At 38.1% G+C, this 23,157-nt stretch overlaps 1 protein-coding gene across 8 annotated transcripts in view; it reads left to right on the top strand.

Annotated features, from left to right (window-relative positions):
• The window catches only part of ATP11C (ATPase phospholipid transporting 11C), a 193,282-nt gene that overhangs the window by 99,078 nt on the left and 71,047 nt on the right, over positions 1 to 23,157 (top strand). For all 8 annotated transcript variants that reach the window (XR_005386465.1, XM_038588448.1, XM_038588445.1 and 5 more), the window contains 4 exons: positions 4,533 to 4,622; positions 6,989 to 7,069; positions 8,951 to 9,058; positions 21,685 to 21,813. Coding sequence is in view for 7 of the 8 variants with exons in the window: in XM_038588448.1 (XP_038444376.1) it covers positions 4,533 to 4,622; positions 6,989 to 7,069; positions 8,951 to 9,058; positions 21,685 to 21,813 (408 nt within the window). In the remaining variant the exon portion in view is untranslated. The remainder of the gene's footprint in view (positions 1 to 4,532; positions 4,623 to 6,988; positions 7,070 to 8,950; positions 9,059 to 21,684; positions 21,814 to 23,157) is intronic.

Here is a 23,157-nt window from a genome sequence, read left to right as displayed (position 1 = left end):
CATTTTGTTGTAAAATAACTTCCTGATTTCACATTCCAAAAGACCTAGAAGACTCTATTTATTTGTCAAATCTTTTCATATTTAATATAATATTTCTCCTATTTTATCAAGCTTCAGTTTTCCAGTAGGCCAAACAATGCATTAGGATCTTTTTTTTTTTAATAGTCAAGAGCTCATGGGACAAAGATGGTTTCTGAACAGATTTGCATATATATATCCCTCTGTATCTGTATATATGTTTTCAAAATAAGAATAAAGAAGTGAAAAAAAAAAGAATAAAGAAGTGAACATTTCTACATTGATAGACTAATATCTCTCTTTTCTCTGTAAATATTACATGTTTACAGTTTTTCCAGTTTACTAGTCATCTAGTTTACCAGTGGTCTGCTTTTTCATAAAAGCTCTAGAGCAGAAAAAGAGGAATTGATATTATACTAGCTGCAGAAAAAGCATGAAATCTTAATACAATCAATAATTAGAAGAGGATAGTGTATGTACAGTGTAATAGTAAAGAGTTTCAAAAAAAAAAAAGAGTTTCATCCTTGTAGACAGAACACCTGGGTTTGAATTTAAGTCATTGAAACTTTGTGTCTCAATTTTCTTATCTGTCAAATGGGGATATTAACAGTACTTACATCAGAGGATTGTGGTGAGGATCAAATAAAGGAATCCACAAAAAGCATTTAAACACTGTGTTTGGCCTATAGAAATGACTCAGGAAGTGGTAGCTGGTACTGTTAATTTATATTTCTGTGATTAGAATTATTATACAATCCTGAGCAGTACTAGTGATTCCCTCCGTCTCGTGTGTTTTGATTATGTGGAGTCATCTCTCTTTAAAAGAGGCCTTTGGGTCCATTCTGGAGAGAACAGTATTTCCATAATTTGAATGTTTCCTTCTCCACTTTGTCTTTTGGCTGTCTGTTATTTTTACCAGAATCTTTTAATTGAAGAAATGTACAATTTATAGCATATGTTAACTGCCTTCCAACTCTGTAGCAAGTGCTGATTTCCTTATTTAACTCTTTCGTAATAGAAGTCACTTTTCTCTTAATGGGTGCTTTTTGTTTACAAGTGCCATCAGTAATGCCAGTGTAACATTGGGAATAGGTCTTATTAATGCAGGGAACACTGAAGATAAACACTTTGACCTGCTTTAAATTCTACTGACTGATAAAATTAGTGTTCTTTTCCTCTTTGGGAAACACAATACTTTCTATAGAAAAACTTGTTCTCTGCAGCCTTCCTACTCAAATACAGTCAGCAGGAACCTTTGGGAATCACCAGAATTTTGTAGCTGATACGAAATTTGGAAATCCCCTTCTGTAGCAAAAAGAGCACTGATTACGTACTGCTAGGATCTATAGGATGTTTTGTTTTCATCATTTATTTCCCCATTACACAGTTTTTTCTTTAAAAATTCTGAGCCTCAATCTTGAAGGTGCTTCAGTGGGTTAAGAATCAGTGAGCTCCACCTAACTCTTTGAAGGTATGCCCAGGTTAAATTTAGAACTCCTGTGTGAAAGACTGTCTTGAATTGAAGTTTCAAGACTAAAATTACGCTAGCATTCTCCCTTATTTTAAAACTCAGATCATCAGTAGAATTTATTGGAGATATCTTTGAATCTTTTCAAACTCCCTGGATGGTGCCTTTTTAGCTTAAGTTACTAGATCCTAGTGTGGTGATGTTCTGGTTACTCCCTTTACTCTTGAATTTCTGGGAGAAAGAGTGGCACTTTCAAAAAGAGAAAATTCTGCTTCACATTGGTAATGAGCAGTGGAGTAAATAGCCAGGACTTAAGATTAGGATTTCTTGTTCTAGGCAGCTGTGCTAAGGGGGCTTGTGATATGTTCCCTGACTTCTTAACAGCTCATGAGCTGATAAAAGAAAGAAGAGGGCATATAGGAATAGGTAACTATTATGTGGTAATAATCAGAGTTCCCCAAGGAAGCAGTTCATTTAATAAGTTAAAACAGTGGTAAACAAACAGTGGGGGCCTAGAAACAACAGAAATGTTCCCTTTTGATGTGTTAACACCCCACAGAGGACTCTAACAGTCCCTGATGTTTGTTTGTTTAATTGAAAACCCCTTAGTTAGGGAACAGAAGGTCAACAAGCCAGAAGCTCAGCTGTTAGCTTGTTGTGGGAGTTTAGCTTATTGTTTTAGAAAATTGATCTTAAGTCATTGGGGACAGTTAAGTGCTGATCCTGGACTACATTAGCTTCGAAGTGACTGGACCAGTGGTTTTGATCCCTTTTGGTTTTGGTTATAAGCTGTCTTGGGAACCTAATAAAAAGTGGATTCTATTCCCCCAACTGATGCATATCCACACAATTCTGTACTTCATTTTTCATTGTTTATTAAGTTTTTAAACTCCAGCATAGTTAGCATACGGTGTTATATTAGTTTCGGGTGTGTGGTGTAGCCATCCAGCACTTCCATACATCACCCTGTGCTCATCATGACAGGTGCCTTCCTTCATCCCCATCACCTAGCTCTCCCATCCCCCCAACCCTCTCTCCTCAGGGAACCAGCAGTTTGTTCTCTACAGTTAAGAGTATTTCTTGGTTTGACTCTCTCTCTTTTTTACCTGTGTTTTGTTTCATAAACTACACAAATGAGTAAAATGCTATTTGTCATGCTATTTGTCTTTCTCTGACTTATTTCATTTAGCATTATACTCTAGCTCCATCTATGGTATTCCTAATGGCAAGATTTTGTCCTTTTTGTGGCTGAATAATATTCCATTGTGTATATATGCCACCTCTTCTTTATCTGTTTATCAATGGACACCTGGCCTGCTTCCATAATTTGGCTATTATAAATAATACTGCCATAAACATAGGGCTACATGTATCCCCTTATATTAGTGTGTTTTGTATTTTGAGGGTAAATGCCCAATAGTATGAGGACTGGATCATAGGGCAGTTCTATTTTTAACTTTTTGAGGACCCTCCATACTGTTTTCTTCGGTTACTGCACCAGTTTTCATTCCTACCAACAGTGCAAGGGGAACGGTTTGTTTTTCTCCTCATCTTTGACAACACCTATTGTTTATGTTTTCTGTTTTAGCCATTGTGACAGGTGTGAGGTGGTATCTCGTTTTAATTTTGTACTTCATTTTACATGGGCTTCCTTGGGGCACTCCCATGAATCCTGGGGGGAAGCTTCTAGGTTAGCTTTTGGTTGCAATGCATCTCCTTTACTGGATATGTTTGCCTCTATCTTCATTTTCTTAGGATTCCCTGAATCTTGAACCCATAAGCCTTTTAAAGAAAGGTTAGTAATAAATTCACGTACATGTGTCATGATCTGCAACTTTGGCATTTCATTCACCTAATTTTTTTTTTAAGATTTTATTTATTTATTCATGAGAGACACACGCAGAGAGAGGCAGAGGGAGAAACAGGCTCCATGCAGGGAGCCCGATGTGGGACTCGATCCCAGGTCTCCAGGATCATGCCCTGGGCTGAAGGTGGCACTAAACCGCTGCGCCACCAGGGCTGCCCTTCAATCACCTAATTAATTAATTAATTAATTTTCAGTCACCTAATTTAAATGTGTATTTTCTCACCATATTTGTGGTAGAGATCATTAAATATAAATTTAGATCTTTTAGGTTAGGAAACTTTTCTTTCTTTCTGGTTTCTGGTCTTTATTAAGATAGCTGGAAAGTGTAACTTCTTATACTGATTTTTAAATGACTCTCCTTGAGCTTAAGATAGTAGTGAGAGGGATCCCTGGGTGGCGCAGCGGTTTGGCGCTTGCCTTTGGCCCAGGGCGCGATCCTGGAGTCCCGGGATCGAATCCCACGTCGGGCTCCCGGTGCATGGAGCCTGCTTCTCCCTCTGCCTATGTCTCTGCCTCTCTCTCTCTCTCTGTGTGACTATCATAAATTAAAAAAAAAAAAAAGATAGTAGTGAGAAAGTCTATGTGATTTGATGGTGGGCCCAAGAGTTTTCTTCTCCTGCCCATGTACTTACTTAGCATTGAACCTTTAACCTATTACCAGTTACCAAAGCCCAGGGTGGTATTTTGTTGATTAAAGTGAAAGCCCTCTATGACCGAGAGGTGTGTGTACACCTCAACTATGATGGAGGGGGTGGTGGGGGTGGGTCCTGATAGGGACAGACTTCTATTGATGATGATCCAGACTCCAATCGTTAGCTGAGCCAGAGGGATTAATTTGTTCATTCATTCATCCGACTAATTTATTGAGTGTCTACTATATAAACTATCACGAGTATTATCAAGGAAGTATAGGATGGCATGAGAACACCTAACAAGGAACCTAATTTAGGTCAGGGAAAGCAAAGGTTGGGGTCTAGATGGCCCAATTGTAGTAACTCCAAGTGAAAACTTTGTTTCTTATAAGGTATATACCTCTAAGTATATGCTTATTTGTGTGTGTGTGATCTGGGTTTTAACCTGTTTTCGAAGTGTTGTGATAATCTGGCCCATGTGAGTTGTTACTAGGATTTTTCAAGTTTCCTTCCTAATAATACTCTTTTTTTTCTTCCTCCTATACAGTATACACTTTGGAATTTCCTCCCAAAGAATCTATTTGAACAGTTTAGAAGAATTGCAAATTTTTATTTTCTCATCATTTTCCTCGTGCAGGTAAGAGCTCCATAAACAGCCACTGCCCTCTGAGAAACTTAATTACTCCAAATAAATTTTCAGTCCGTTTCTAACTTTAAAATGCCCTGTGTCTAAAAAGATGTTTTGGGGTTTGTTTTAATAAAACTTTTTAAAGTACTAATATTACATTTTAAGATTTGTATGATTTTATTTATTTCTTAAGTAGAATTTTTAGTAGAAAACCTGTTGAGAATATGTTAACTTTCTTTAAAAACTTTCATGGATTTCATATCTTTGTTCATCCTAGAAGGACATATACTGTGTACCATTAAATGCAATGGCATCTTTAAAATTGAAAATAGTTCAAATTAATAGTTTTACTTTGTTAAACACCAGATTCAGCTTAATTGAAAATTTATCGCTTTTGTTCCTGATGCCAGTTTTGTTCTTCCTCATTCATTTATTTTTAAGTGCGAAAGCGTGGTAGACTTGATCTTCTCTGTGTTCCTGCTAATGTTTTGTTTTTTTTTTTAAAGATTTTAATGTTTTGTATTTTAAATTTTAGACATCTTAAATTGCGTCTTCCATCTTTAAGTCTATGAGCTATTACAAGTTTTCCAGCGCTGAAATTGCCCCCAGAAAATGTTTTACAGGAAGGGTATTGTTTTTTTGTCATTTCATTTTTTAAACGAAGCAGAAACATCCCAATGAAATTGCTCAAATGCCTTGTTAATGTTAAGTGCTTCTGTTTATCCACTTTGAGTCTTTGAGTAAATGGTACTGTAATTTAATTTAGTCCTGCTACTTAAAACTAATCTGGGTTGTGATATGGGAAAGAGCTAATTTCAGTCTTAAATGATGGGGCATTTGAAAAGGAGCTACTCTAGATCCATGGTAAAATATCTTACAGAACAGGATAAAATAAACTGCATACACAGGCTCAGAAGAGTCACTATTTGTTGCATGCAGCACAGTTCATTTCGGTTCAGTGAATGTATACCAAGCACCTACTATGTGCCTTGCAGTATTCCAAATAATAAAGATTCTAGCAGATACCATGAAGATCAAGATACGGCTTTTCTCTCCTTAAGGGATTTATGTTACAGTCATGTAATCATTTAATTTAATGTGGTACAAAGTCCTGAAAGTAGCACAAGCAACATGCTATGGGGACACGGTGGAAGTTATTATGTCTTTCCAACCAGGAAAAGCGTATGAAGACTTTAAAGAGTAGATGACATCTGAACTAAGCCTTAAAGATTAGAGCAAGCGTACTGATGAAGAATGCCAAATTGGTATATCAGGTCGTGCATGAAGGCACAGAGCCATGTCAAAGCCTGTGTCTCTAACTCAGGGTATGAGGCAGAGACCCGCCTGGATGGGGATTAGAGATGAGAGAGAGTTGTGGGGGCAGGTTGAACTCTTGGTCTTTTGCCCCTCAGGTCTAGTTCTCTCTCAGTATTTGTTGTTTCACCAAATGACAACATCTACCCAGTCATGTTGACCAGACACTTAAAAGTCATCTTTAATGACTCTGACAAGAAGTCCCTTGCCATTCTTACCATTTCACCCCTGAATATCTCTGGAAGTTCTTTCCATGTCTACTGCTGCCTCCCCTTGCCCAAGCCATCATCTTTTACCTGGATTATGGCAGTAGCCTCCTACATGAACACCCCCACCTTCACGCTTCTGTTCTGTTTTGCACAAACCAGGGAGAATGAGCTTTTCAAAATGTAGTTCTGTTCATGTGACCCCTCCTTGCCTAAAAGCTTCTGTTATTTCCTGCTGTGGGACAAACAATGAACTCTGGCCAGAGGGCCCTCCTTGGTCTTGCCTCTGTGTCCCTCTCTAGCCCCAGCTTATACCACACTCTCTGGCTTCTGGCTTCCTTTATTTCTTCACTTGTGCCCCCCTCCCTCCTACCATAGAGACATGGTATATGCTGTCTACTGCCTGAAAGACCGTTCTTCATCTAGTTCACTTCTGTTTTACTCTTTAGATTTCAGCATTGTCACTTGTTTTAATGTCTACGTTTTCCTGTAAGCTGCCAGCTTTACAAGGGCAGGGCCTATTCTCTATCTTATTTAAAGCAACATCTCTAGAGCCTAGCCGATTCTAGCACAGGGCCTGAAAGAATGGTACTCAACAAAGAGATGGTAAATGATTGGTTATATTTCATTGAAGAAGTTAATCCAAATTGGAATGAAAACTAAGCCTGAATTAGAACTGTTTCCTTAAACTAAATGATCTGTGGATTGCTTTTGTTTTAATGAAAGTTGACATTGACCCTGCTACCAGAGTATGTTTTATCTGTATTTTTGCCTGAAATGGTTGCAACATATGAGTCCTGCATGCAAGCGAATGGCTTGTTTTCAATTTACATTCAATTTAATTTCTTTACCTAGGTCACAGTAGACACACCAACTAGCCCAGTTACCAGTGGACTTCCACTTTTCTTTGTGATAACTGTTACAGCCATCAAACAGGTAAATTTCTTATTTACAATTATGCCTGTGTGTCAGTCCCTTCCGGTTTGAATTTCAAGGTCAAAGGTCCTTTTTCATATTTATATAGAGTGGGCAGCACCTTTGATGGATTTAGTTTATATTTGATTCCTATGGAAAACATGAAAATGACTGTAAGGTGCATCTTTATTTTCTTTTGCCCCTTTTCCCCCCAGTATTTGTTTTGTGGGGTTATAACCCTAAAAGAAAGAAGAAGGTACAGCTCAGTCAGGAAATGAGAGGTGAATTTTTACTGTGCATAAGTCTTTTTTCGGGGTGGTGGATCTTTCTTGAAAACTCCCATTCTCATGAATTTTTGTTATGATTGCCTAAAGCAGAGAACTCAAAAGCATAAATACTTTGTTGTCTTCCCTGAGACCGCCGAAGTGGGTGGTAGGCAGAGGAGACTTTTGTTCTTGTTTTTCATCAAAGGTGACAATTACCATGGTTTCTATGCCGATGTCTTTGAAGTATTTTGACCATTTTATATGATAGTACACTTGAAAAATTCCACATGGAATTGAAAGTGGAAATGGGAAACGAGGTAAAAGGTGAGTTAGCAGTGTTTGTTGTGTACTGGGACTGTCCATAGGACCTGACTAATTGCAAACATACTTTTAGACGCTATTCACCAAAGAGCTTTAGAAGTATCCTAAAGAACTTCGAAAAAGAAGGTCTGCTTAATGGTATTTTGAACAAGGTTACCTTTCCTCTCCGGGGTTATCTGGTCTTCTATCTTGCCTACCAGGAACTGCAAGAATATTTTATCAAGTGTTTGGTTGCTAAATAAAGACTTTTGGAATGTTCTTTCCCTTAGGCTGTTAGGATTATTTTTCTTTAACATCATAGAATTGCTGGCTCCAAGAATAGCCTGTATGGTTTACAAAAGCTCTTACTGATTCATTTTACTCCCTATACTAGTTCATGTTAGGGCTTTTCTTTGCTCACTGACATCACAGAAAGTGCCACAGGAAGTGATAGCCTAGCATTGTCATAAAGAGGGACAGAACAGGAATGAATATAGCACTGGTTAAAAAAAAAAGCGGAAGGCGATCAAGAGATTTTCAAACAGTTATATTTGAAAAGGTACATTATTATAAGGAAAAAAAGCAAAGTGTTGTAAAAAAAGGAGAAGAGGTCATGCTCAAACAAATGAACATCCTCCTTCCTTAGTTCCTTAGTTCTTTTGGCTTAAATTTACTTCATACAAAAACCCAAACTAAAATGAGCCATTAGACTTTTCCCTGATTACTTTCAACTCTAAAAAATGAATACCAATTTACAGTTTCCTTAACTACCAAGTCAGTGGAGAAGTTTAACTGTTGACCTCCAAAACTTATCATGGATTCTCTGCCAAAGTAATCCTAACTTGCCTTTTCTGTTCTCTATCCCTGGGGAGAAATTATATTTCCTCAGCGATGATCACTCTCAACAATCTGCTACAGAAGAATATTTTTAAGTGATAGAGCTGTAAGAAAATAAAACCCAGAAAAAAATTGTCAAATTAAAAAGTAGAGAAATTAACATTAACTTGAATAAGAGTAGAATTAGAAGAATAAATCATAGCCTTTTACAGTTGAAGAATATTAAGGTTCTTCTGATGCTTGTGTTTTCATTGATACTTATCTGTAGAATAGAGAAATCTTTTAACACAGTAAAAGATTTTTGTTTACCTAAGGGGTATTTTAAAAGCATGTCTTAGTTTTGGCTGTAAAAATGTACAATGTTGTCTCTTTAGCACTCTGAGTTGAGATTAATACTATAAGTATAAATATCTACTGGTGACTCATGGAGGGGGCTATTGAAATTTATTAACAACTTCATTGCATTATGTGAGCTTGACTGTAGTTATTTTTGTTCTAGGGATATGAGGATTGGCTAAGACACAGAGCTGACAACGAAGTCAACAAGAGTACTGTTTACATTATTGAAAATGCAAAGAGAGTGAGAAAAGAGAGTGAAAAAATCAAGGTATTTTTGTAGTTCATTCTTTTTTTTATTGCGTTAAAAACATGGCATTTTAAAATTACAATTTAGTGACATTTAGTACATTCACATTGTAATGCAAACATCAACACTATCTAGTTCCAGAACATTTTCATCACCCCAAAAGGTAACCCCCATAGGCATTAAGTAGTCAGGCCACATTCCTCCCTCTCCCAGGCCCTGGCAACCACTAATCTTCTTTCTGTCTCTATGGATTTACCTATTCTAGATTATTTCATATAAATGGAATCAGATACTATGTGGCCTTTTGTGTCTGCTTTCTCTCACTTAATGTAATGTTTTCAAGATCTCTTCTTATTGTGGCAATATTAGTAATTCTTGCCTTTTATGGTTAAATATTCCATCATATGGCTATACCATCTTTTCCTTATCCATTCATCAGTTGATGGACATTTGGGGGTTTTTCCATGTGTTGGCTAGTATGAACATTGCTAGTATGAACATTCATGGACAGGTTTTTGTTGAACACCTGTTTTCAATTCTTTGGGATACATACCTAGGAGTAGAATTGCTACATGATACGGTAGTTCTTTTTTTTTTTTAAGATTTTATTTATTTATTCATGAGAGAGACACAGAGAGGGGCAGAGACACAGGCAGAGGGAGAAGCAGGCTCCCTGCAGGGAGCCTGATGCAGGACTTGATCGGGATCACTGACCTGAGCCAAAGGCACACGCTCAACCACTGAGCTACCCAGGTGCCCCCATAATATGGTAGTTCTTTGTTCAACTTTTTCACGAACCACCAAGTTGTTTTCCACAGCAGCTGTGCCATTTTACATTCCACCAGCAATGTAGGAGAGTTCCATGATATTATTTTTACTAGCAGCCAAGTTATTTTTTATCCAAATTAATCATTGTTGATTACTTAAGATACTAGTCAAGAGTTTAGACTTATCCACATCAAATAACCTTTTTTGTTCCCAATAGATTTTTAATTACTAATAGACTACTTTTTAGAACAGTTTTGGGTTCACAGCAAAATTGAGGAAAGTACAGCTTTTTTGTGTATATATATATATATATATACACACATACTCCCTTTCCCCATGAATGTACACTTCCCTCACTATCAGCAGTGGTATTTTTGTTGAATCCACCTACACTGGCACATCATTGTCACCCAAAGTCTATAGTTTTCTTTTTTTTTTTTTTTAATTTAAATTCAATTTGCCCACAGAGTATAATACCCAGTGCTCATCCCATCCAAAGTCCATAGTTTTCATTAAGGTTCACTCTTATTTTAAATTAAGTGGCCTTAGACAAATGTCTAATGACAAGTACCCACCATTATTAGTATCATATAGGATTGTCTCGCTGCCCTAAACATCCTTTGTACTTTGCCTCTTCATCCCTTCATCCCTCCAACTCCAGGTCACCACTTTTTACTCTCTCCATAGTTTTGCTTTTTCCATAATATTATACTGTTAGAATCATATACAGTATATAGCCTTTTCAGATTGGCTTCTTTAGGTTAACAGTATGCATTTAAGTTTACGCTATATCCTTTCATGTTTTGATTCATTTCTTGTGAGCACTGAATAATGTTCCATTGTCTAGGTGTACCAGTTTATGTATCCGTTCACCTTCTGAAGAACATCTTAGTTGCTTCCAAATTGTGGCAATTATGAATAAGGATGCTATAAACATTTATGTGCAGGTTTTTGCATGGACATAAGATCTTAATTGTGTAAACATCAAGGAGGGTGCTTATTGGATTGTAGCATAAAAGCATGTTTAGTTTTCTAACAAACTGCCAAGCTATCTCCAAAGAGGCTGGCTGTTTTGCATTTGCATCAGCAGTGAATGAGAGTTCCTGTTTCTCCACATCCTGGCCAACATTTGTTGTTAGTGTTTTGGATTTTGGCAATTGTAATAGGTGCGTGGTGGTATCTCATTTTGTTTTAATTTGCATTTCCCTGATGACAAATGGTATTCAACATCTCTTCATATGTGTCCTTGACATCAGAATATCTTCTTTCATGAGGTTGTCTATCCAGGTCTTTACCCATTATATAATCGAGAGTGCTCGTTTTCTTGTTTTAAAGGTTTTTTTTTTTTTAACATTTCAGATAACAGTCTTATCAGATATGTCTTCTACAAATATTTTATCCCAGTCTTAAAATACGATTTGGTTTTTTAAATTTCATTTTGCTATTGTGATCAAAAAGCATATTATTAAGTGGACCATCTTAACCATTGTTTTTAAAGTATAATCTCCATTTCATTTAGTTTTTTTTTTTTCCAGAGAACAGTTTTTCTTTAGTCCTTAGGGACCTAGCTCCTTATAGGGCCTTTGATGGAGGTGGTGGGGTAGCACCCACGGGTCTACATCGGGGTGAGGGTTGTGGTGTTGGGTCCTTCTGTGCTTCAGGAGAGCAATGCCCAACGTCCTTGCTGCCAGTGGTGCAGCCCGTGCAGTAATGTAGCCCACAGATAGCTTGGGATGCACACAGGCCTGGAAGACCTTCGCTTCAGAAATGCCTCTGATGGGGGCAGTCTCTAGGTCCGAATAATGAACTTCTTAATGGCCTTGTCCTTGGGCAGGTAGCTGCACAGTTGGTGCCATGAATAGACTGCACATGGCCACAGCCCTTGTTATTCCTTCTTGGCCACTTTGAAAGTGGGGCCCCAAGAGAGCCCATCTTAACCATTTTTTAAAAAAGATTTTCTTTATTTTTTGTAAAGCTTTATTTATTTTTTGGGGGGAGTGGGTTGGGGAGGAGCGGAAGGAAAGAAACTTCAAGGAGACTCCCTACTAAGGACAGAGTCCAACAGTGGGGCTTGATCTCAGGACCCAATGAGATCATAACCTGAGCTCAAACCAAGAGTCAGAGGCTTAACTGAGCCATCCAGGTACCCCTAAGATTTTATTATTAAAATCTCTACACCCAGCGTGGGGCTCGAACTCAAAACCCCCCACATCAGGGCGACCTGGGTGGCTCAGCAGTTTAGTGCCGCCTTCAGCCCAGGGCCTGATCCTGGAGGCCCGGGATCAAGTCCCACGTTGGGCTCCCTGCATGGGGCCTGCTTCTCCCTCTGCCTGTGTCTCTCTCTCTCTATGTCTCTCATGAATAAATAAAATCTTTAAACAACAACAACAACAACAACAACAAAACCCACATCAAGAGTCACGTGCTCCACTGACTAAGCCAACCAGGCCATTTTTAAGTGTACAATTCAGTAGTGTTAACTATATATTCACGTTGTTGTACAACAGATCTTTAGTATCTTTACATCTCGTAATACTAGAACTTCATACCCATTAAACATGAACTGCACCTGCCTGCAGCCCTTGGTAAACAAACAGTTCTACTTTCTGTTTCTATGACTGACTGCTTTCGAGAAATACTTCCTATGAATGGGACCATACAGTATTATCCTTTTGTGACTGGCTTATTTCACTTAGCATAATGTTTTCAAGGTTCATCCATGTTGTAGCATATGACAGGAATTCTCCTCTTTTAAGACTATGTAATATATCCCATTTTATGTATATACTACATTTTCTTTATCATCTCATCTGTTGATGGACATTCGGGTCGCTTCCACCTCTTAGTATTGTAAATAATGCTGTGACAAACACAGGTGTACAAATAACTCTTTGAGATCTTGCTTTGAATTATGTTAAATAAATACCTTGAAATAAAATTTCTTAATCATATGGTAATTCTGTTTTTAATTTTTTGAGGAACCTGCATACTGTTTTCCATAATGGGTGTATCATTTTACCTTTGCACTTAAAGCACTTAGAGTGTACGAGGATTTCAACTTCTCATCCTCTTCAGCACTTTTTAGTTTCTATTCTTTTGATGGTGGCTATCTTAATGGCTGTGAAATACCTCATTGTGGTTTTGACTTGCATTTCCCAAATGATTAGAAGAAGCGTGGAACATCTTTTCCTGTGCTTTTTTGGCCATTTGTATCTTATTTGGAGAAATGTCTATTGAGATCCTTTGCCCACTTTTTAACTGAAGTATTTGTTGTTGAGTTGTAGAAGTTCCTTATATATTCTGGATATTAACTCTTTATCAGATATGATTTCTGATCCTATTTTCTCCCATTCCATAGGTTACCTTTTCATTCTGTTGATTGTTTCCTTTGGCAGAGTTTCTAAGTTTGATATATTCCCATTTCTTCTTCTTCGTCGTCGTCGTCTTCTTCTTCTTCTTCTTCTTCTTCTTTCTTCTTTCTTCTTTCTTCTTTCTTCTTTCTTCTTTCTTCTTTCTTCTTCTTCTTCTTTCTTCTTTCTTCTTTCTTCTTCTCCTTCTCCTCCTTCTCCTCCTTCTCCTTCTCCTCCTTCTTCTCCTTCTCCTTCTCCTTCTCCTTCTCCTTCTCCTTCTCCTTCTCCTTCTCCTCCTTCTCCTTCTCCTCCTCCTCCTCCTCCTTTTTTTTTTTTTTGTAGGCTCCACACCCAGCATGGAGCCTAACACATGGTCTAAACTCATGACTCTGAAATCAATACCTGAGCTAACACCAAGAGTTGGACATTTAACCAACTGAGCTACCCAAGCACACTGATATATTCCCATTTCTAATGTTGATTTTTTTTCTGGTACTTTTGGTCTATATCGAAGAAATCATTACTAAATCCAATATCCTGAAGCTTTTCCTTTATGTTCGTCTAGGAGCCTAAAAAGTTTAGACCTTACATTTAGGTCTTTTTTCCTACAATTTTCTTTATTTATTTGAAAGAGAGAACAAGCATGAGTGGGGGAGGAGCAGAGGGAGAAGTCGACTGAGCAGGGAGCCCACATGGGGCTTGATCCAAGGACCCCGAGATCATGACCTGAGCCACCCAGATGCCTGTTACATTTAGGTCTTTAATTCATTTTGAGTAATTTTTGTATGTGGTGTAAGGTAAGAACCGAACCTCATTGTTTGCATGTGAGTGTCCGGCTTTCCCAACACTATTTGTTGAAGAGACAGTCCTTTCCTGATTGCATAGTCTTGGTACCCTTGTTAAAATAATTTTGCCATATGTATGTGCAAGAGTTTATTTATAGGCTCCCCATTGATCTATAGATTTGTCTTTATGCCAGTACCATCCTGTCTTAATTACTGTTGCTTTGTAATACTTTTGCAATCTGAAAGTATGAAGACTCCTTAAGTTTATTTTTGCTTTTCAAGATTGTTTTGGCTATTTGGGGTTCCTTGAGATTCCATACGAATTTTAGGATTTTTTCTATGTCTGCAAATATGTCATTGGCGTGTTGATAGGAATTCTATTGAGTCTGCAGATCGCTTGAATGGTATAGGCACTTAAACAGTCTTAAGTCTTCGATTCATGAACATGAAATGGCTTTCCATTTATTTTTATTATCTTTGATTTCTTGTAGCAATGCTTTGTAGCTTTCTGTGTGCAAGTCTTTAACTTCTTTGGTTGTTTATGCCTAAGTATTTTATCTTTTTTGATGCTTTTGTAAATAGAGATTACTTTTTATTTTTATTTTTTATTTATTTTTTATTTTTTATTTTATTTATGATAGGCACACAGTGAGAGAGAGAGAGAGGCAGAGACACAGGCAGAGGGAGAAGCAGGCTCCACGCACCGGGAGCCCGATGTGGGATTCGATCCCGGGTCTCCAGGATCGCGCCCTGGGCCAAAGGCAGGCCCGCTGCGCCACCCAGGGATCCCTAGAGATTACTTTTTAAATTTTCTTTTGGGATGGTCTTTAAATTTTCTTTTGGGATGGTCGTTGTTGGTGTATAAAAATGTAACTGATTTTGAGTGTTGATTTTATATCCTGCAACTTTGCTGAATTCATTTATTAATTCTAACAGGTTTTTGTGTGTAAGACCTAGGGGTTTGGTTTTTTTAAAAGATTAATTTATTTATTCATGAGAGACACACAGAAAGAGGCAGAGGCAGAGGCAGAGGCAGAGGGAGAAGCAGGCTCCTCGCAGGGAGCCTGATGGGAGACCCTGGGATCATGCCCTGAGCTAAAGGCAGACACTCAACTGCTGAGCTACTCAGGAGTCCCGAATCTAGGTTTTTTTTTTTTAATGTATAATAATATGTCATCTGCAAATCAGAATAATTTTACTGCTTTTCCAATTCGTATGCGCTTTTTTTTTTTTTTTGTCTAATTGCTCTGGCTAGAACTTCCAGTATAATGTTGAATAGTCATGCTGGGAGTGGATATCCTTGCTTTGTTCCTGATACTAGAAGAAAAGCTTTCACTCTTTCCTCACTGAGTATGTTACCTGTGGCTTTTCACATATGGCTTTTTTTCTTTTGAGGTCATGTTTTTCTCTTTCTAGTTCATTGAGTATTTTTATCATGAAAGGGTGTTGAATTTATGCCAAATGCTTTGCTTTTTTTGCATTGACTAAGGTGATCATATAGCTTTTGTGTGTTGTTATGTGTTGCATTACATTGATTGATTTTTGTATGTATCTTTTCATTCCCATGGGTAAATCCCATATGGTCACAGTGTATGATCATTTTAATGTGCTGTTGGATTTGGTTGGGTAGTGTTTGTTCAGGAGTTTTCATCAATATTCATTGAAGATATTGTTCTGTAGTCTTTTATACTGTCTTTTCTTGGTAAAATGGTGTCAGTAATTCTGGCCTTACAGAACTAGTTTGTGTTCCCTCCTCTTCAATTCTTCAAAAAAGTTTGAGAAGAATTGGTGTTACTACTTCTTTAAATATTTGGCATAATTCTCCTATGAGGTCATCTAGCCCTAGAGGTTCTTTTGCTGGGGGGGGTGGGGTTTGATTCCTGCTTCAGTCTCACTAGTTTTGGGTCTGTTGAGATTTTTTATATCTTTGTGATTTAGTTTTGGCAGGTTGTATGTTTCTAAGTACTTACCCATTTAGTCTAGGTTATCCTATTTGTTGGCATTTATTTGTAGTAGTCTGTTAAAATCCTTTTTTTTCTGTGGCATCAGATGTTAATGTCTTTTTTAGCTGTTTGAGTCTTTTTTCATAGTCTATCTAAGGATGTGTTGATCTTATTGATCTTCCAAGATACTATTTTTAAAGGAATATTTCTATATGAATACATATTAAAATATGAAAGGTAATAGAAATCAAATTGTCCAGAACAAGGGAAGAAGATAGGTTGGAACAGAAAGAGAAGAGGGTAGGTGAAGATACCATTCCTGAGTGGTTTCAGGGTTGTGATATGAAGTCATTAAAAAATGATACTGTCCTCCTAGTACTTTATCAAGTATTATCAGCGCCGAATTATTTATTAAACACTAGGAATTGGATATAAGTTCTCCATAACCACAGTGATAGGTAATTGTCTTGCATCTTCTTATAGTAATGAGAAAAAGGCTACAGGGTGGGAGAGTTACCTGAGATTGACATAGAATGTCTATCACCCTTCTTGCTTTTCTGCATTTCCTGCATTCCATAGGGGAAGACCCTCAACTAGAGTGGTTAGGATCTGAAGTTGCCAAACCGGTCTTAGAAATTACTCATAAGAACCAAATGTAGCCTAAAGAACCAAATGCAGCCTAAACGATTCATTACATTAAATCTATTGTTCCCAGGGCACTAAGTAAAATTGCGACGCAAGTAAATGTTCCCACATCTTTCCCTTTCTCTCGTTTCCTCTTTCTGATTTTGCTGTTACCCCCTATCCCTTCAGGAAGATAAGACCACCGCCCCCCCCCCCCCCCCCCCATCTTCTATCTTTGTTCATTAGGCTTCTTTGCCTTGAGGCTGATCTCAGCCAGGTATAATCTTAATTAAATCAGTTGATGCTATTGTGTGAAATGCTGTTTGATTCGGCCCTTTCTGGAATATTTGTGTGTGGCAGGAAATGTCTATAAACCAAAAGTATCCAAATGTTTGATTTTGCTTGCCTGGGGAAGTGGGCAGACTATTGTTGAGTAAGAGAGTAACTTGGTGTGTATCCTCTGCAGTGGAAATTTTTTGAAGAGATTCAAAGCCAGGGAGTGACTTGCAGAAGAGGCCAAGAGCCTATATTAGGATGACAGTAGTAGATAACAATAATAAAAGTAGTTAACATTTATATATAATATTAATATGTCAGGCGTTCCCTTTCACATTCTATTAACCGATTTATTTATTTATTTATTTTTAAAAATATTTTATTTATTTATTTATTCATGAGAGACACAGAGAGAAGGCAGAGACATAGGGAGAGGGAGAAGCAGGCTCCTCACAGGGAGCCTGATATGGAACTTGATCTTGGAACTTTGGGATCACACCCTGAGCCAAAGGCAGAGGCTCAACTGCTGAGCCACCAGGAGTCCCTCTATTAACTGATTTAATCCTTACTTTATAAGAGTCTTATGAAGTATGTACTCTCATTATTCCTTCTTTACAAATGATAAAACTGAGGCACAGGGAGATAAAGAAAGTTGTCCATGACCAGGAAGTGGAAAACCTAGGTTTGAAACAAGTTTTGGGGGGCATTCCGGGTGGCTCAGTGGTTTAGCGCCGCCTTCAGCCCAGGGTGTGATCCTGGAGTCCCTATGTGGAGCCTGCTTCCCTCTGCCTGTGTGTCTCTGCCCCTCTCTCTTTCTCTCTCATGAATAAATAAAATCTTAAAAAAAAAAAAAACAAGTTTGGGTGTAGAGTTCGTGCTCACAACCTGTCTCATGATTGAGATACATGGATATATGCAGGATATTTTTTGGAGGTAGAATCATCAGGACTTAGTGATGTATTGGATGCAGGGAGGGAGAAAAAGAGCAAAAGAGAATAAAGATAGTCTTGGTTTTCACCTGAGCAACTGGGTGAATTACATAGAACTATGAAACAAAATGCTGGCTATTAAGATGGAGAAGACTGGGAGAAGAATAGGTTTAGTGACAGATGTAGGAGTAAAAGGAATATAAAAAAATTCCATTTTAGCCATGTTAATTTTGAGATATCTGTTAGACATCCAGATGGAATTGTCAGGTCTGGAACTTAGAGATGTTTGAGTGAGCAGTCAAAATTTGGATTTTGTCAACACATAGATGGCCCATGAAGCCTATGGGACTGGATTGAATCCTAGCATATAGAGAAGAAAGCCTACAAACAGGACTTGAGGAATTCCAAGGTAAATGCACAGTTCTTTGTAAGGAAGAGAGTATGGGTTTGGTATTGGAAATATTGGAAGAGTTTCTTCAGGTTTTCTGATTGTTTCCTTTTTTTTTTTTTTGATTGTTTCCTTTTTTATATCCAGTCTGCTGATAAACGCATTGAAGGACATCTTTATTTCTGATATTATGTTTTTCTTTTCTAACTTTTTCTTGTGCCTCTTTTGGTAGTTTCCATCTCTGCCCAAATTCCTCATCTACACATGTATGTTGTCTGCCTTTTGCACTAAATACTTTAATATCTTAACCATAGCTATGTTTATCTTTACATGCCTGTTTCATAATCCACAATCTCAACATTTCTGGGACTTATCCTGCTGACTCCTTTATATCTTGATGTTAGGTCATTTTTGTCTTGTGTTTTACGTGTATTGTATTTTTTTAAATTGAATTTTGGTCATTGTATGTAAATGCTAGAGACCAAAGTAAATAGTATTGATGATCTGAAATGGGCACACCTCTTTTATCAGCCCATTAATGTGAACGTGAAGTCAGTCTAGTCGAGAGATGAGCTGGCTTTGTTTTTTTGTTGTAGCCATTGCTACTTTTGATACCCAGCTGGAAATTCCAATTCCAGGAGTGCTCAATTGCCATTGTCTCGGGCTTTGTGTAGGGCCTGGTTTGCCAGAGGGCCTTTCTCAGTATTCCCATTCCACTGTCTGCTTCCAGCAAGTCCTGTGTCCCTGAGCCTGTGGATGTGTCTCTCTGCCTTTTCTCTTCCACTATAACAATAGTAAATTGCTGTTTCTTACTGTTACTCATTGCCGGGCTCCTGGTAGGAACAGAGTGATTTCTTGGTTCTGCTGCTCCAGTGTCCGTATTAAGCAGGGCTTACGCACCTTTGCCTCAGGAGTGAGTACTTTGTCTCGATACTCCCGCCCCACCTCCATTGGCAGTTGAACTTTGCCTTTATTAGTGGTAGGGCCCCCATGTCCCTGGATTCTCTGTCCCATGCCCAGCAGCGGATGGTGTTTGTACGTCTCTTTAGCAGTGCTGAGGTTTTCCTAAGACAGGACCAGGGAGGGTTTCTTGCCTTTCTCCTAGACATAGACAGCTTTTGCCTCAAATGAGAGAAGGGTCCATGCATAATTCCGGCATATTCTGCCTCTCTGTATGGTCACAACCTACATTCCTGACCCTGTGAGGGAAGGCTTTTGCAGGTCTCCTGCCCTTGTGTTTTCTCTTGAGCACCCAGTGGATGCCTGTAAGGAAGAAATGATGAGTGGTTATTATCTCTTCTCTCAGGTTTGCAGATCCAAAACTATCACATTAGCTCCTACCAAACCTTTAAGAATTGGTTCACAATCACATTGTTTTCTTCTCCTGCCCTTTGCTGGCAGTCATCTCTTGCTCCTGTGCTTTGTGAACTGTCAACCATCTCATTTCTCCTCCTCTCTCCTCAGAAGGACTTTTCAGCCTTTGAAATTCAGTTCACTTGGTTGCCTCGCAACCTCAGCTCTCTAATGAACTAAAAGAAAAAAAAATCATAATTTTTGTAGATTATCGGGCTTTTTCTAATACTCATCATGAAGCGTGATGATGTTCTCTTACTACTTTTAACATGCTAAATTGAAACAGAGCCTAAGTTGAAGGTCTAAGTGGACCCTGTTGTCCCCTTCCTTTAAAAGCCCCGTCTACTTCCCCCTTGCCTTCAGGGGAAGGCTTTAACCCCCTGAGCCTAGCCTGCCAGCTCTCTGAGACCCGCCCTCTGTCCATCTCACCAGCCTTACCTTGCACTGCAGGTACAGGGACCTTTATAGTTCACATCTGAGCAAATCAGAAATGTCGTAGAATAAATGGTCTATTTGTGGTTTTTGTTTATTGGTGCCTAAGAATCATCTTCCAGCCTTTAATGAGTGTTTCCTCTGTCTAAGATGATTTAGGATTTTGTTATTTCTCTTCTGTGTATTTAATCATAGATTGTAGTTTTGTGTAAGCAGCATAAGTGTTTATGTAAGTGAGGAAGGAAAGATCCAACAAGATATTATTTACAAATTAGTTCAGTTATTGATGCTGTTGCTCTTGGCTGCTGATTAAGATTGGCAAGAAAATCAAATTGTTCCCTAATAGGTCTTGAAATCCTCATTTTTATCTGCCAAATCCTATAGCAAATAGGAGACAGGTGTGTCATTTATTCAGCATTTCACAACCAAGTGTGTCCAGGTTGGTGTGCTGCTAGGTATTGACTCTCCCAAAGTGGGTTGTCCTCTGCCACGAGCAGCTCCCTCCCTTTATCGGAGATGCTGTACAAAACTGATACTTGTCATTTTCTATATGTGCCACAGTATAGAAAAGTTTGGGAAGCACTGAACTCTGGATGATTTCTTATATCCTTCCCCTGAACTATTATGACTATTCATAGGTTCAGACTAATGTAGTTGCAGTATATTTGTAATAATTATCAAATGATGAATATGTGCCAGGTACTTTGCTAACCACTTTATTACCTGTGTCCTCATTTCATGCTCAAACCAATCCTGTGAGGGAGTTGGAATCATCTGAGATGCTTACCCAAGCTCATACAGTGAAGTGGCAGAGCTGGAACATAAAGTCAGATTAAAAAGTCCTACTTTCTGGGGCACCTGGGTGGTTCTGTTAGTTAAGGGTCTGACCCTTGATGTTGGCACAAGTCATGATCTTAGGGTCATGAGATGAAGCCCAGCCCAGAGTTGGGCTTCCACTGAGCATGGAGTCTGCTTGTCTTTCTCCCTCTCCTCTTCCCCGCCCCCCTCCACTTGTGCTCTCTCCCTCTCTGTCTCTCTCTCTCCAATAAATAAATAAAATCTTTTTAAAAAGTCCTGCCTCTTAATCTTTATGATTTATTCCCTACATTATTAAATTATCTGCACCAGAAATGGTTCATGATTTCTTCTCATGATTTTCCTATACTCGAGCTTTGGGTATTTTCTGATAGGAAATAGTTTCTCATGACTATATTAATGGGTTCTTCTGATAGCAGATTATTGGAAAGTGACCTATTTAAAAATTGTTTTTTTTTTTGTCAAATGTTATGGGAAAAATAGATGCCTCTCCAGTTACCTAACCTTTTCCCGGCACTGAAGAGGGAACTGGCACCCAGCAATAATAGCTGTTAGCACATGGAAGGCAAAGCATATTGAAATATGTGTGATGCAGAGCAGGACAGTGGCTGCCCAGTGTTAAGGAAGTGCTCAGGTTGAGACATGCAGACTTTCTTGATTCGTTCATGAAGTGATAATGGTCATTATCTTATTGAACACAGTAGCATGAAAACCTCAGAGAGCAAACGAGTCCCTGGGTACTGAAGTCAGTTATTTGAAATTAAAGTTCAATAGTAAGGTAATCTGATTGCATCAATAAGTCCTTGTGACCTTAAGGAGGATTCTGAATGCTGAATAATACTCTTTCATCATCTTTCACGTGGCATAGGACGCTGAGAACCTAATAGCATGAGAGGTCTTTTGCTACTCTTTTGGCTTTAGTATGAGATGTAATGAATGCTTTGTTTGGAATTAAAATATTTATGTTTTTCTCTCTATACTAGGTTGGTGATGTAGTAGAAGTACAGGCAGACGAAACCTTCCCCTGTGATCTTATTCTTCTATCATCCTGCACTAGTGATGGAACCTGTTATGTTACTACAGCCAGTCTTGATGGGGAATCCAATTGCAAGGTAATGGAAAGTAAACCTTGCCTAAACATTTTGAGCTCAGGATAGTTAATCATACAGTACTGCTTCCCACTGCCCCCAGTCTTTTTTTTTTTCCTATTTGTGCAAGTTTTGTATTTGAAGGCAGCTTTTATGTAATTGTGTTTGAACTTCCGATCCAAGCAATTACTCAACTCTAGGGAAGAGGTTGGTGTTCGGTGAGGAAAATCCATGCCCCAGATAAAAGCCACTACATTTTTTGTAGCACTGCTTCATTTATTATTGACATACCCCATTTGATGTTTTATTTTGGCTTTTTAAAATGAATGTCATTAGAGGCTTAAACTATGGAACTATAAAAATAACTTACATGTACTCTGTTGATCTATTTTTATTTTGAAAGTGATGAATATTTTCTTTAAAAATGTCTATTCATGGCATATAGAAACTCTACCTTGGAGTAGTTTGATTGCTTTTTTTAAAAAAAAAAAACCTTAGGGTTTTATTTGGCAAATGTTTGTTTCATTGCAACTGGGAAGAATTATAAATGAGCTAAAGTGAGTTTGCTCATATTGGAGGATAACTTACTTCCGTGGTACTTTCTAGCAGTTAGTTCTTGGCCCTTGTCCAGAGCTCCACAGGGCATGGAGATGCATCCTCTATATGCAGTCTTTAAGGAAGGGCACTAATGTGCTCACCTCTATGTGTATCCTTGAGGGCTTTTCTCTGCTTGTTAATTCCATCTGGAGTCGAGAACCAGGAATCAGTATGTGAAACAGGAACTGAAATGCCTGTTGGATGACTAATTCTGTACTTCAAGGGCATGGTGATGAACTAGTGCACTTAAACTGTTCAAAAACAAAGTTAAATTTGAGGAAATGTCAAGATAAAAATCAAGAAATCTACCTAAAGATTCCCTAATAAGGAAGAAAAGTTGTTTAAAGGAAGAAAGCCTTTAAGTGATTTCTTTTTTCAGTTAAGTTGATCTGATCAAATCCACTAAAAGTACATAGGTCTTCAGAATCAGGGGATAGTTTTAAATATAGCTCAGGCAGTTCCGTAATATTCCCAAAAGAGCATGCAACATCTTTCCCTTCTGCGTAAGTGGTACAGTCTTGGAGTCTGTGTTAGCCCTCTTTTGATAATTTATAAATGGGTTTATTGGAACCTGCCTTGAGTTCCGAGTAAATCAAGTGCATGGTATACTCTAGTATTCTTTCTGACTAAAGCAAGACACATCCTATCACTGTTCTTCATATGAAATGTAACGTCTTTGAGGATTTTTTTAGATCATTTTTTGATCATTTTTAAGATCACTAATTATGCTATTTGTGTAATGAAACTAATGAATTTTTTCTTCCTATTGGC

The sequence above is a fragment of the Canis lupus genome, chromosome X (genome assembly GCF_011100685.1).
Source record: "Canis lupus familiaris isolate Mischka breed German Shepherd chromosome X, alternate assembly UU_Cfam_GSD_1.0, whole genome shotgun sequence".
NCBI classification, from domain to species: domain Eukaryota; kingdom Metazoa; phylum Chordata; class Mammalia; order Carnivora; family Canidae; genus Canis; species Canis lupus.
Note: the sequence above shows the minus strand (reverse complement) of the source record. Positions and strands in the feature narration are given on the sequence as shown.